General features: G+C 38.6%; 1 protein-coding gene across 8 annotated transcripts in view; it reads right to left on the bottom strand.

Moving 5' to 3' along the window:
* Window positions 1–15,279, bottom strand: part of LOC111411651 (calcium-transporting ATPase 10, plasma membrane-type-like) — a 34,814-nt gene that overhangs the window by 5,127 nt on the left and 14,408 nt on the right. For all 8 annotated transcript variants that reach the window (XR_002705870.1, XR_002705868.1, XR_002705867.1 and 5 more), the window contains 13 exons: window positions 15,162–15,270; window positions 15,021–15,076; window positions 14,739–14,781; window positions 14,557–14,640; window positions 14,262–14,399; window positions 7,634–7,699; window positions 7,448–7,546; window positions 6,882–6,992; window positions 6,017–6,187; window positions 4,153–4,212; window positions 2,587–2,751; window positions 2,369–2,485; window positions 1,886–1,984 (listed from right to left, as the gene is read on the bottom strand). Coding sequence is in view for 3 of the 8 variants with exons in the window: in XM_023042192.1 (XP_022897960.1) it covers window positions 1,886–1,984; window positions 2,369–2,485; window positions 2,587–2,751; window positions 4,153–4,212; window positions 6,017–6,187; window positions 6,882–6,992; window positions 7,448–7,546; window positions 7,634–7,699; window positions 14,262–14,399; window positions 14,557–14,640; window positions 14,739–14,781; window positions 15,021–15,076; window positions 15,162–15,270 (1,318 nt within the window). In the remaining 5 variants the exon portion in view is untranslated. The remainder of the gene's footprint in view (window positions 1–1,885; window positions 1,985–2,368; window positions 2,486–2,586; window positions 2,752–4,152; window positions 4,213–6,016; window positions 6,188–6,881; window positions 6,993–7,447; window positions 7,547–7,633; window positions 7,700–14,261; window positions 14,400–14,556; window positions 14,641–14,738; window positions 14,782–15,020; window positions 15,077–15,161; window positions 15,271–15,279) is intronic.

The raw sequence follows: 15,279 nt of genomic DNA, 5'->3' as shown, positions 1-15,279 counted from the left end.
TATAAAACACCATAACAAGCCAAAAAATCATTTAAAAATACTCTCATGAAGTTCTGTTATAACTCTAGCTCAAAAGATTACATGATATGATCAAAGAATCTTAAAATGATGCAAATCCAAAAAACCATAGCTGGTTAAGTTACAAAAATATAAGCCTTGTTCAGGTTGAAACATTAAATTTTGACATTATTTTATGCAAAATTATGAAGGATAGGCTAGTAGGGTGGAAGCGCACGAATCTTTCGAAGGGAGGCCGTATTACTCTCATCAAGTTCACTTTGTCGAATCTCCCTACTTATTTTTTGTCATTGTTCCCAATTCCTACAGCAGTGGCAAAAAGATTGGAGAGGATTCAGAGGGAGTTTCTCTGGGGAGGCAGAGGGGGGAGCGGAAACTACATTTGGTTAACTGGGGTGCAGTTTGTTCTCCCATAAGGACAGGGGTCTCGGATTGAGGAGCCCCATATTGTTTAATAAGGCCTTGTTGGGTAAGGGGTCGTAGCGATTCGGAGCAGAGAGAGAGAGAGTTTTTGGAGAGAACTTATAGAGGCAAAATATGGTGTTACGGAGGGAGGATGGTGCTCAGTCGAGGTTCATGGATCTTACGGGGTGAGTTTGTGGAGGTACATCAAACGACGGTGGAGCGATTTCCAGGATAGATTGACTTTTGTGATTGGAAATGGTAATACTACTAAATTTTGGGATGATTGTTGATGTGGAGAGGAACCGCTTAGGGTGAGTTTTCCTCTTTACATAGTATCGCTCTGGTGCCGTCTACTAAAGTGAGTGGGGCCTTAAATAAACACAACGAAAATCTCAGTTGGAACATTATTTTTGGGCGGGGATTGCAAGATTGGGAAGCGGATGATTATGCATGAGGTGCACATTAGGGTAAGAGAGGGATTAAAACAGTTGGAGGTTTTCACGTGATGGTGTCTTCCCAGTCACGACTTATTTTAGATCCTTATTGGGACATGTGGAGAGTTCATTGCCCTAGAAGATGTATAAAAATGTAAGATGCCTCCAAGGGTGGCATTTTATTATGGACGATTGTCAGAGAACAGATGTTAACGGTGGACAATCTCCGAACAAGTGGTTTTTATGTTACAGAATGATGCTATTGTGTAAAAAGGATGCAGAGACAATTGATCACTTGTTCTTTCATTGTGATGCTACTGGTTTGCTGTGGAACAATGTTCTGGCATCTCAACACATGAAATGGGTGTTTTCGCAACGTGTGGAAGATGTGTTAAAGGTTTGGAGGAGAAAGTTTCGCAATATGGATAACAAGCTTATATGGGACATGATTTCGGGTTGCATCGTATTGTCTGCGTGGAGAGAGAGGAATTGTCACTGCTTTGATGATCAAATACAAACAACGGAGCAGATTAGAGAATTGTTTTATTTGACATTGTATAGTTGGTTTAAACTCCTAGGCATATAGACGGGTTGCCCAATTTCATGTTGCTTCTTTTAGATTTAAATTGATAATATACTTCCTGTATTACCTATTGATTAATCAAATACTTGATTACTTCTTTAAAATATATATATATATATATATATATATATATATATAAATATACGAAATGAATAACCCCCTAATTTTCATGTTGAACATGCATTGTGCAATTCCTAAATCCAAAATATCAAATAGCATCGAGGTGACGGTTCTGGTAATACCGACTATCATATATTCTCCTAATAGCATGCTTTTCATTTGTTTTGAAGCATCGACGTGACGGTTCTAGTAATATGCACTATCATATATTCTCCTATTTTGAAGCAACATTCATAAGATGGGAAAACTAGTTTTATGCAATTCTAAGAGTCAAACTAATACATTTATTATACAATACATTAGCATGCTTACAACACAGACTCACCTTCGCAACTGTAGCAAAATTATCATCCAATATAATGATGTCTGAGCTCTCTTTGGCAACTTCTGTTCCTTGGATACCCATTGCAAGACCAATATCAGCCTACACCGCAATAAAATTACGAATGAGATTAAATGAACTGGGGAAAAAAACAACGCAAAACAACAATTCTTTGGAACACCTCATTATATTACACACTATTAAATGTTCATTAATGGCATTCATGAATCCACAGGATTTAAAAATCATAGTGTAAACACCTGTTCCAAGCCCAATCCAGCACCAAAATGATGATCTCAACTATCATAGTCAACTCATGAAATCCCACAAATGGGAACTAGATAAAATTTCATTTACATACCACCAAATAAGCTGATTCAAATTCTGACTATCGAAACCTAAAATTGGCCTTTGCATGCTCCAATATTTTGCGTGTAAGTAAAAGAACAGGTACACAGATTTTTAGCAATTAGTGAAAGAGCAAACCTCATGTAGTGCAGGAGCATCGTTAACACCATCTCCAGTAACAGCAACAACATGACCCTTCTTCCTCAATGCTTGTACAAGCAAGAGTTTGTCATCTGGAGATGACCTACCCATCACCTGTATGTGAAATGGAAATACGAAATGTCATCCATGCCACTCGAATTAATAGAACATGGACAACAACAAAAACATTTGGGCTGCCAAGTTAACTGAAATACCGAAATTCTATCGGCCACTTCCAGCCTCTGCGTCTCAGACATGGCACGGAATGCCTTGCCTTCAATAAGATTTGGCTCAGTAGCATCTCCATTTGATCCTAATATCCCACACTCTACAGCTATTGCTTTCGCCGTTTGAAGATTGTCTCCAGTAACCATACGTACCTATAAAATTGTTAAAACAAATATCAACATAATTGCAAGTGTTGACAAGCTAAGTGGCAACATCAGCATAAAAACACGGTACAAAGACCATGAATTCCATTAAAACAGACAGAGTACCCCATCAACAGTCCAGCAGCACTAAACTTTCCTAGTTAATTGTCATTAAGATCGTAGCTCCTAAGGTATCATCTTGTAGTTCCAAGATTGGTTTCTGTCCTACAGAGTAAGACTGGCCTTGGTTCCATGCATGCATTAGCTTGTCCCAACCAAAACTCATCCCTTTCATTAATCAATGCCCTCCTGTCCCATAATGATAGGGAATTCGGCAACCCTTTCGTCGAGCTGGAGGGTCCGTACCCATTAAACAAGAATAAGGTTTTTCATAATATAATTTTTTTTATTTCACATTAGAAATATATCATGGTCTCTTCCCATCTTGGGACCACTAGTCAAGTTTCTAAACGCATCACCTACTTCAGTTGGCTTGGAAATTTAAAACCATATAAAGACGGAACTATTAAAAACACACTAAAATGAACACTCGAGTACAAGCACAAGGAGCAGAAAAAATATGCAACAATTGGGGAAAATTTTATATTCACAAATTTCAAGATCCCACAATAGCATTTCCTAACTAACGAAAAGAAAGGGGAAAAGACAAGATATTAGGGATGACAAAAAAACTAATTCAACCCGAAGCCGGGACGGGGGTCATTGCCTTGAAACGGGTACGGGAAACGTGGTCGTCACCCGCTTAAATTTTAAATTTAAATTTTTTATCAAATAAATATAAAAGATTTATCATCATTTTTAAAGAAAACAAGAGTTGTTCTTAACAAAGTAGAAAAAATAATATTTACTAAAGACATAAAAATAAAAAATAAAAGCCAAAACTAAAAAATAAATGGGACAATAAATTCCCGTTCTGCCCTGATCCCGCCCTGTCCCACTTTAACCGGGAGTGGGGACAGGGCAAGGTGACAAAATTACCCAACGAAACAGGGGTGGGAATGACCGAACCATCCCGTACCTGCCCGTTGTCATCCCCACATGATATTTTAATATCAGAAGATTATAAAGAAGACGAAACCATTGATCCATCAGAAAAAGATGTTGAATTCCAGAACTAGTTTATCTTTTCTTATCACTTAGATTGAATTTTTCCTTTTTGAGTTTCCTATTTTGAATAAAGAGATTAGGGAGGTTGTTTCCTAATATCTCTCTAGTTTATTTTTCTATTATTCTCCCTTGATTTGAGGGATTTGTTTTTTGCTAGAATTAAAGAAGATGGGCAGCAGATTTGTTGCTACTTGCTCCTATAATTGTACCTCCTTTTTGATTATGGTAATGAAAACATCGTGTATACACTTTTCACATTGCTGTTGAAAGAGACGGATATACCTTAACACCAGCATCAATGCACAACTGAACCGCATTTCTGACACCTGGTCGACAAGGGTCCTATATCACAGATGAATGCTCTCTTAGTGCTGAAATACACAGATGGCAAAGTGTGTAGATGTATTTTTGTGCAAATGTATTTTACATATGGCCAGCATCTATGCATACATCAATGGAAAAGCATTTATACACAGAAAGTAATTTGGCATTTAAGGGGGGATGCAGAAAAGATTACTGATGGTAAAGATAAAAGAAAACTTTCCAAGATAGGATGTACAACACGAGATCAGGTGACCTAGGAAGTGGTAATAAGAAAAGGAGTGAAAAGCCAAATATAAAGCAGAAATCAGGCCCCAAATGCAGGCAGAAATCATATCAAACAAAACCAACCATCCAAAGTGGCGTCAGGCGTGGGAAGTACTGGATGGCTGGAAGATTGTAGTTATAGTCAAAGTCAGGCAACCAGCACTATTGGACGTGCCGATAGTCAGATAAGGTCTCTCGACTAGAGAGTGCTTTTTCATATTCAAGATACCACAAATACCAGGACTTTGATATGGTCTTGATAATATATAGATAGCCTCTGATCATAAAAGGAATGAGATGAATATTCTGTCTAGAGACATGGGAAATTAGATTTTATCTGATTATATCTACGTAACGTCAAAATTTGAAACGGAAAAACAGTAAGGGTGCATTTGATTTGCGTTTCCGTTTTCTGTTTTCAGTTTTGAATTCATTTTTAGTTTTCTGCTTTGAGTGACTATTTTCGAATTACAGAAAATGTCTTTGATTTGTTATTTTAAAAAACGATTTCTCAAAACAGAAAACCAGAAAATGCTTTTGGTTTAAAATTTTTAAAAATTATTTTATGACATTTATTCAATTAATTTGATTATTTAGTAAAACATGATAATTTTATGCCAATATATTACCAGATAATATATATTTTAAACTTGGTGAATTTACTATTTTTTCTTGCTACAAAAATAAAGTAATAAATAATAAATTTTTAGAAATTGTTTTATGATATTTATTCAATTAATTTGATTATTTAGTAAAACATAATAATTTTATGTTAATATATTACTAGATAATATATATTTTAAACTTAGTGAATTTACTATTTTTTCTTGCAACAAAAATAAAAAATTTATAGACCAGAAATAGGAATTGTTGTAAAGAAAATAACTAATATGTCATTCATCCTTATGGATGTATTTTGCTGTCACATAAATAGTAAAAAAGGAAATAATAGTTCTTTCAAATTTTGATCAATGAAAAAAAAATAAATGAAAATTGAAAAATGTTGTAGACAGTTAAAAAGGAAATAATAGTTTTTCCAAATTTTGATCAATTAAAAAAAAAAATGGAAATTAAAAAATATTGTAGGTTTTAAAATTTTTATGCTTTACTAAATTGTATCAGATTACAACATTTTATTTTAAAAGTACCGCTCAGCATACGTTGGGTTAAAAAAAAAAAAAAAAAAAAGAATAGGGTGTGCTTTGAGCGTTTTTGCATTTTGAGTTTTTTTTAATTAAACACACTCAAAACAGAAAAAAATCATTTTGAGTTTTCTGTTATAGATTTTTCCTTGTTTTCGGAAACGACAAACCAAACAAGTTTTGGGCATTTTCGAAAATTAAAAACAGTAAACGGCTTGAAAACGGCAAACCAAATACACTCTAAATCACTTCATCACCTAGTGAAATGAATTTAAGATGACATTTATTGATACTGCATTTAATGAAATATCTCACGCCTTCCAAGATTAGGGATGTCATCGTTCGAAGAGACAGTTAACCGAGAGTTTCAAGAAAAGTTAAAACCATAATTGGAGGCTGATACTATTCAAAAATACCTTGATACCGACAATGGCAAGTAAAATAAGGTCTTCTTCTGGTAATTGCCAATTCTCCATTTCCACCTCATTAGAAGGGACCATTTCCTTCTCATATGACCTGTAGGCAATAGCAACACAGCGTAGACTCCCCGCAGCCATATCTTCAATTGCTTTCTTGAAATATGATACCTACAAGACCAGAATAAATGCAATCACAATTAATATCAAGTCCAATATTTTTGAACAATATAAATACTTCTACACGTATTTGGAGAAATCTATCCTTATCATTTAGCCCATGTTTGAGGCCCATTCTTTATAAATTCTCATTTCTCCCCAAAATCATTTTCAACCACGCATTAGATTAAATAAGATTAGATTTGATATTTTCATACAATTCTATCTAGTTTAATAGAAGTTTGTTTAATTTTAGTTTCATTTCAGTTTCTTGCTCTATAAATAGAGAGCTTCTTAACTGTAATTCACAACCCTTAATTACATGGATAAATTGAATCTTCTCTTGCCCTCAATAAATCTCTTCTTTGCACCCCTTTTTATTCAGAATCTTCAATTGTTCGTGTCAAATACTCATGCGTCATTTTCCCAACCTTTTAACCAAACGTTCTCCCAAAAAAATCACTATCACATAATCTATTCCAAAAAATGAGGGCTTAAACATACCCTTAAGACGAAACACATTTCTTCCTAATTTTTTCCTTATCTCATCAAAACCAGCTAAGATCTTCATCCTTAACAAATTAGAACAAGACAAATATATTTTCCAAGTATTTAAAACCCCAATATTATTAATGCAGAACTTTCCACTGAAGGGAATAGAGAGAGTAAACAACTAGTTAACTAAGAAAAGAAACTTTCCAAAAACCTTATCTTCTTCCATCTGCGCCATGGAGCCATTTGAATCCATGTAATAGGTACAAGATGCAAGGACTATTTCTGCAGCCCCTTTCCAGTGTACATGAAACTCAGAATCCGACTACAAAACAGAACTAAAGATAAATACAACATGCGACCCACCAAAATTGTACTATCACTATCTGCTGTTGATATCTTGCTACAAAGAATGAACAAATCTAAGTTTAATCACTTAATCATTATATTTGTTTTCATACAACTTTCCTTTTGCATCCTTCCCCTCCTATTTCCCATGAAAAGCTATATATATTAGTATGAAATGTAGTAGGGAGCGAAAAAGTGCAACTACATCATAACATTTATGCCATGTTTAAGCCCCATTCTTCAAAAAAATACATTCTTAAACAGTAATTTGACATCATTTCAACCCTGTATTCTTCAATAAAATAATATTACACGCAAATTAAAAATTATTTCTCATTTTTTAACCACACATTCTCCATCAATCTACTATTCCAAAATACATTCTTTCAAAATAATATAGCTCAAACACACTTAATTGATTTATTCAGTTACCAGTTTTAGAGCGACACCACCTCTCTTTTTCTCTGAGTTGAACGGAAAAGCATGGATTATTAGTGACTTTGATCGAACAGCATCGAAATCCATCCCAAGCTACAAGAGACATAACAACTCAAGTAAACGAAGTAGCATAAGAGAATCAAAGAATGTACTAACACGCAAACAAACTAGCTATTTTACATTAACACCCCACTGAAGAATGGCCTTTTCTGTTGGTGATCCCGAAATCTCCAGAACATTACTACCCTGTTAAAGACCAGCCACAACAATTTTCAATTGTTTCAGCATTATAATGGTCTAAAACTAATCAGATATTAAAATTACTTTGTGTCAAGATGCTTGAATTCTCAATGCAACTAGAATGCTTGACAAGATTCTTAGACTGCATATGCAGCCAATATTCAGATCTTCCTTTCCATTTTCCAACAATTACTAAATACGAGAAGTAACATTTCATACAATACCAGCATAAATTCAATCAGCTGTGTAGATCTGTGATATCTACACATGATCTAATATCAACACCTTTGATGGTGCTAATTCAGTACAGACAGTTCATGCCTAAATCAAATAAAAGCAAGTATAAAATGGAAGACAGCACTGCAGCACTTCCGACTATAGCTCCAGTCTCTTCTTAAGACAAGAAACAAACAACAATTTGTGGCCAACTTCCCCCTTTACAACACAAGAATACAATTAAGATTGATAACCTACTCATTGTCCATAGATTCTAAAAATCATGCAATCATAGCCACCATGATATGAAGAATTTCAGAGTACACTGAGTTAGAAATTAACATGCGATGAACAGTTCTCCATTCATAAGTCAAAATGCTTCTCAAAGCTTAGAAATATTATCCAGCACTTCCCACTGAGGTAATAATCCCCTCGTAAAATGTAGACATCAATATTACAGTGATTTTATGGTGTCAGGTGCAATAGTACTACGTGAGCATAACTTAGGGGATTATATTGATAGTCAGATATAGTGGTAAGCCAAAGGTCAAGGAAATTGCTGTTACCATTCAGCAGTAAAATGATGTGGAACCATGCCCAAGATATCATGCTGGTGCATAGTTTTACTAGCCCAGGATCCCACGGCAGTATAACTAGTGACCACTCAAGGGGTGGAATAGAAACCACACTATCAAAGACTACCAAATGTGATGCACCATTCCGATGCTGAAGCATGTGTAGGCATCAACATTGCTGTACGCTAAGAGGCAACAGGGAGGAAATACACAGTTTTTTCAGTGAAGGCAACAAAAAGCTGGTGATGATAAATGCAGGATCAGGGGGTGCTGATACAATGTTTCTTTACTTGAGAAACAAAGGCCTGATCCATCTTTTAATGATTACATGTCTCCTAGTAAGAGACAAACATCCCAAACCATTGGGCACCAAACCAACTTACTCGTGAAGTGCACAAGTTAACACAAGAGTCTCCGAACAAGCACACGTGCACACTGATAGGCCACTAATTAAGCACACGTATTCTAGAAGATCCAAGAATAAAGGATGGGGCCAGCACTAAATTCTGTTAGAAAATCAGTATTGTAACCAAATTCTGTTATAAGGCACTTATAAATACAAAACGAGAGAAGAGAGGCAGGATATATATGAAGTGAGAAAAAGTCAGTAGTAGGAGAGAATATCAGCCCTCTCTAAAGGCTGTAGTCATTTCTATTTTCTGCAATTCAGCATTCCATCAATATAAATTTTACTTAATTTTTCTGTCTTCCTTTTATAGTCCTGACTGGATCTTATCAAAGTGATATCAGAGCATCCCAATCACCGTCATAACCATGACTCTTGCAGACAGAATGGGGGAATTAGAACAAAAGGTAGAGAACAATCATCAGGAGCTACAATCTGGCATCGAAGTCCTGAGGTCAGAGTTCAGATCGATAAATTCCAAGTTCGATCTATTGCTAAGAACTTGGAAAAGCCAGGAAAGAGAGCGAAAGGAGAAGGGCCCAGCGGTTGAACATTCGCCCTTAACACATTCGGAAACCGGGTTAACACACTCAAAGCCTGGAGAGAGCCAGTAGAGTACAGGATCACCTAGTGATTGGAGGCCGGAACCGTGTATTAGATGACCGGAGATGCCAATTTTTGAAGGGACCGAGCCGGATGGATGGGTGTTTCGGGTGGAGCGGTATTTTTACCTTAACAAATTAACTGAGGAAGAAAAGGTGGAGGCCGTCGCAGTGTGCTTCGATGGGGAAGCACTCTCTTGGTTCAATTGGGAAGAGAAACGAAGACCTATGAAAAATTGGGAGGAGGTGAAGGTTCGTCTACTGAGGCGGTTTCGAACCTCAAAAGAAGGGTCACTTTGCGCCCAATTCTTGTCCCTGAAGCAAAACTCCACCGTGAGAGAGTATCACCGAAGGTTTGAGACCTTGGCATCGCCATTAACGGGAGTCTCAGAGGAGATTTTGGAATGCAGTTTCCTCAACGGGTTAAAACCCGAAATCCGGGCCGAAGTCCAATTGCTTCGACCATTGGGCTTGGATTAAATCATAGAAGAGGCCCAAATGGTGGAAGACCACAACCTAATTACCCTTCATAGCCCCGGCCCAACTAAGCCCAAGAGTATCCCATACCACAGCCCAAATCCCCCTCAACCCAGTTAGACCAAAAACAGAAAGACCATCCCCTTCAATCTATACCCAACACAACGCCCTAACTATTCTTCTAGAAATCCGACCACCTTCAAAAGATTGACCGATGCAGAAATTCAAGCCAAAAGGGAGAAGGGCTTGTGATATAAATGTGATGACAAGTTTACCATTGGCCACAAATGCAAGAACAAAGAGTTGCAGGTGTTGGTTATCAGGGAGATGGAGGAGTGCGATGCGGAGGAGAAAGTGTAGCAGCCCGGCGAACTGAGCTGCGACACCGACGGGGTGGTGGGCGATGGCGAAGGAGGCCAAGGGTTGGGGCAACCGGTGGAGCTCTCTATTAATTCGGTAGTAGGGCTCACCGCACCGGGGACCATGAAACTGACAGCCGAGATTGGCCGGAAGGAGGTGGTTGTGTTGATTGATAGCGGAGCCTCTCATAACTTCATTTCAACGGAGTTAGTCCAACAGTTGGGGATTTCCTTATCAGGCACCACTAGTTATAGGGTGATAATGGGGACCGGACTAACTGTAAAGGGGGAGGGAATTTGGAGACAAGTGTTTTGAAGCTGCCTGGGCTAGAAGTGGTTGAAGATTTTTTGCCTCTAGAGCTGGGCAGCTCTGATGTCATACTTGGAATGTAGTGGCTATGGAAATTAGGAAGAATGCAGGTTGACTGGAATCGCTTGACAATGTCCTTCACCCTGGTAGGAATAACAGTCCACCTGCAAGGTGATCCGAGCCTCAATCGAACCCTAGTGTCGCTTAAGACTGTGGAAGACCTTCAAAGAGCAGGGGGAGGAATTGCTTCTGGAATTGAACTCCGTCACAGTCTCTTCCACCTTCTCTGATCAGCGTCCATTAATGATCCTGGAAGAATTCAAGGGGGTCTTCGAGGATAGACCGCAGCTGCCACCGAAGAGAGGGCAGGACATGCGGTGACATTAAAACCCAGAGCAGGACCTGTTAGTGTATGACCATACAGATATCCCCACTTCCAGAAGAATGAAATCGAGCGCCTCGTTAAGGAAATGTTGGCGGCAGGCATAATCCAGCATAGCTCCAGCCCGTATGCTAGTCCTGTGCTTTTGGTAAAAAAGAAAGATGGCGGTTGGAGGTTTTGCGTTGATTACTGAGCTCTTAACAAAGCAACCGTTCCAGATAAGTTTTCGATATCGGTCATTGATGAATTATTGGATGAGCTGCATGGGGCAAGGATATTCTCAAAAATCGACCTTAAGTCAGGGTACCATCAAATTCAGGTTAGTGCAGAAGATGTACCCAAAACGGCTTTCCGAACCCAAGAAGGACATTATGAGTTCCTTGTCATGCCTTTCGGCTTGACTAATGCACCGGCTACCTTTCAGTCCCTTATGAATGAAATCTTCAAAAACTTGCTTTGGAAGTGTGTATTGGTGTTCTTTGATGATATATTGGTGTACAGTCGAACAAAACTTGATCACAAGAACCATTTGCGCATGGTGTTACAAATCTTGGCAGACAACCAGTTATTTGCTAATAAGAAGTGTTCTTTTGGTCAAAGGAAGATTGAGTATCTTGGGCACATCATTTCAGAACTAGGAGTATTAGCTGACCAGTCTAAGGTGGCAGCAATGACCAACTGGCCTCGACCCAAGAACCCTAAGGAGCTGCATGGGTTCCTGGGATTAACGGGCTACTAGCTGCATTTTGTAGAGGGCTATGGGAAGCTGACTTGGCCTCTCACTCAACAATTAAAGAAAGATAACTTCGGATGGAACGACAAAGCTGAGGAGGCATTCATTGCACTTAAGAAGGCTATGACGACAGGCCTGTGTTAGCTCTGCCCAATTTTTCTCAGCCATTTATTATTGAAATGGATGCTTTTGGAATTGGATTGGGCATTGTATTGATGCAAAGCCGACGACCCATCGCATATTTCAGTCACATTCTTCCTCCAAGAGCTCAAATAAAATCGATTTATGAAAGAGAGCTAATGGCTATTGTTCTAGCAGTGCAAAAGTGGAGGCACCATCTACTGGGAAGGCGATTTATAGTAATGACGGATCAGAAGAGCCTCAAATTCCTCCTTGAGCAAAGAGTCATAAATGCAGTGTATCAGAAGTGGGTAACTAAGTTACTGGGGTATGACTTGGACATTGAGTACAAACCGGGGCTGGAAAATAAAGCTGCAGACGCATTAAACAGGAAGGGGGGTACAGTCACCCTTATGGCCCTTAGCATCCCAAGTATTTTGCAGGTTGATGAGGTGATTAAGGCCGAAACAGAAGATCAGGTTTTAGGCCGCATCCAGGCTGCTGTCAAGGATAATCCATCTTCGTGTCCTGGTTATACCCTTGTGCAAGGAGTCTTATTATACAAGACCAAGATCACCCTACCCAGGGACTCTTCATTGGTATTGCTGGCTTTACAGGAAGGGCACGATAGCAAAGTAGGTGGACATGGGGGATTCCTTAAAACTTATAAAAGAATAGCAAGCACGTTTCACTGGATTGGAATGAAGAAAGATATCAGAAATTATGTAGCTGCTTGTGAGGTTTGTCAACAGTTCAAATACTCCACTCTCACTCCCACCGGTCTATTGCAGCCACTTCCGATTCCGGAGCAGGTATGGGAAGATATTTCAATGGATTTCATAGAGGGGTTGCCCAAGTCAGAAGGGTTTGATTCTATCCTGGTGGTAGTGGACCGCCTTAGTAAATATGCTCATTTCATCGGCCTCAGGCACCCTTTCACTGCACCCTAAGTTGCATCGGTTTTTATCAAAGAGATAATTCGATTACATGGAATGCCTCGCTCAATTGTATTTGATCGGGATAAGGTCTTCTTAAGCAAGTTCTGGAGCGAAATGTTTCGTCTACAGGGAACGAAGTTGAAGTACAGTTCAGCATATCACCCTCAAACCGATGGACAAACCGAGGTGGTTAATAGGGGATTTGAGACTTATTTACGTTGCTTTACCACCTTCCGACCGAAAGGGTGGCATCAATATTTATCATGGGCAGAACTTTCATATAATACTTCCTTCCATGTCTCCGCACAACGTACACCCTTTCGCATCTTATACAGGAGGGAACCGCCCTCTTTATTACCATTTGAGAAGGGCACCACAGTAGTATCTTCCCTTGACCAGCAGTTGGTGGATCATGACAAGGTTTTGGAAGATCTCAACGTGCTCAATAGCACATGGTGGCCTCAGCTAACAAACACCGACGAGCTGTGGAATTTTCAGCAGGTGACTTGGTATATTTAAAAATGAGACCATATCGACGCAAATCCCTGGCCCATCGAGTCAATGAAAAGTTGGCCCCTCGCTACTATGGACCATTCAAGATTCTGGCCAAGATTGGAAAGGTTTCTTACAAATTGAAACTGCCACTCGGGACTTTAATTCACCCCGTCTTTCATGTGTCACAACTAAGAAAAGCTGTGGGAGAGCATCATCTGTCAACTCAACTCCTAATTATACTGGGGGCTGATTGGGAGTTATTGTTGGAACCAGAGGAAGTACTGGGAATTCGTGCTGCCTTATCCAGGAATGATGATGACAAGAAAGTGTTGATCAAATAGAAGGGACTGTCTCCATTGGAAGCCACTTAGGAACCATATCACTTGATCAACATACAGTTTCCTGTTTTCCACCTTGAGGACAGGGTGGCTGAATTGGGGAGGGTGATTGATAGGCCACTAATTAAGCACACGTATTCTAGAAGATCCAAGAATAAAGGATGAGGCCAGCACTAAATTCTGTTAGAAAATCAGTATTGTAACCAAATTCTGTTATAAAGCACTTATAAATACAAAACGAGAGAAGAGAGGCAGGATATATATGAAGTGAGAAAAAGTCAGTAGTAGGAGAGAATATCAGCCCTCTCGAAAGGCTGTGGTCATTTCTATTTTCTGTAATTCAGCATTCCATCCATGTAAATTTTACTTAATTTTTCTGTCTTCCTTTTATAGTCCTGACTGGATCTTATCACACACATTCATCAACACATCAATTGGAGACAACAAATATTACACTATAAATATTACATGCCGTCACAAACTAATAAGCCGATAAAAATCATCAAAACATAAGCAATACACTACCCTAAGCATCACTATCGATCATTCAATTAATATATTAAGTAAAATAAAGAAGAAATCATGGACTAAATGGTTGATGCTTAGCAATAACCCACCTCAGGGACACATATGCTGCCACTTGTATTCTGTGAAATGCCTTCAAGAAGCAGAGACATAACATTAGGAGGAAGTAGTGACTTATTGTCAGCGGGTTCAATCTTCTTCCCACAAGCAAACACATCAACCACAGTCATCTGCAGAAAGTTGGGAAAAAATCATACAAAAAGAATCGAACTCCCAGATCTCTACCAACTATGTCAATGGCTGAAGCAATCAACACTCCTCCCTGCACTCGCCTCCCAAAGAGAAAAATTCCCAAGGTAAGCGGAAGCAAAATAAAAAACCACAAACCTGATTCAAAGTTAGGGTCCCAGTTTTATCGCTGCAAATAGTTGTTGCAGAGCCCATGGTTTCACAGGCTGATAGCCTCCTGACCTGCAGTTCAATTGTCAATCATGAGACATCGGAAAATATGGAAGTATATCGTAAGACCAAGAAAATGACTGTCGCTTCAAATAAGATAAGCAACATACCAAGACCTTGTCCGCCATCATTTTTTCCATTGAATAGGCAAGCCTACAAAGAGATTATAAAATTCAGTAAAATAAAAAATGTTCAATGCAAATGAAGAACACGTGTATACCTGCATCCAAGCCTGAAGGTGCAATAAATGCAAATGAGGTATCATAACCATTAGAAGGAACTATTTTTTTACAAAGGAGTATCAGACATCCACAAACTTCTTCTAGACTTTAAAACAGAAAAACAACGAGCACAGGATTCAAGAGAAGATGGAAATGAACAAACGAACTTACGTCACAGTGACAGCCAATGGAAGCCCTTCAGGTACTGCAACAACTACAATGGTCACCTACAGTTTTGCCGAAATAAGTTAAGAGGTCAAAAATAAATATTAATGTAAACAACATCAGTTGATTATCTAAATGAGCACATACTGCAACAGTGAATATCTTTATAAAGCCATCCATAGCATCCCTAACGCTAGTGTACCCTGCTCGGAACTGGGTTCGACCATCTGGATCGCAGGTTTTCCCAGTAAAATATCTGCTCAAT

Source organism: Olea europaea, chromosome 2 (genome assembly GCF_002742605.1).
Source record: "Olea europaea var. sylvestris chromosome 2, O_europaea_v1, whole genome shotgun sequence".
Taxonomy (NCBI): Eukaryota; Viridiplantae; Streptophyta; class Magnoliopsida; order Lamiales; family Oleaceae; genus Olea; species Olea europaea.
Note: the sequence above shows the minus strand (reverse complement) of the source record. Positions and strands in the feature narration are given on the sequence as shown.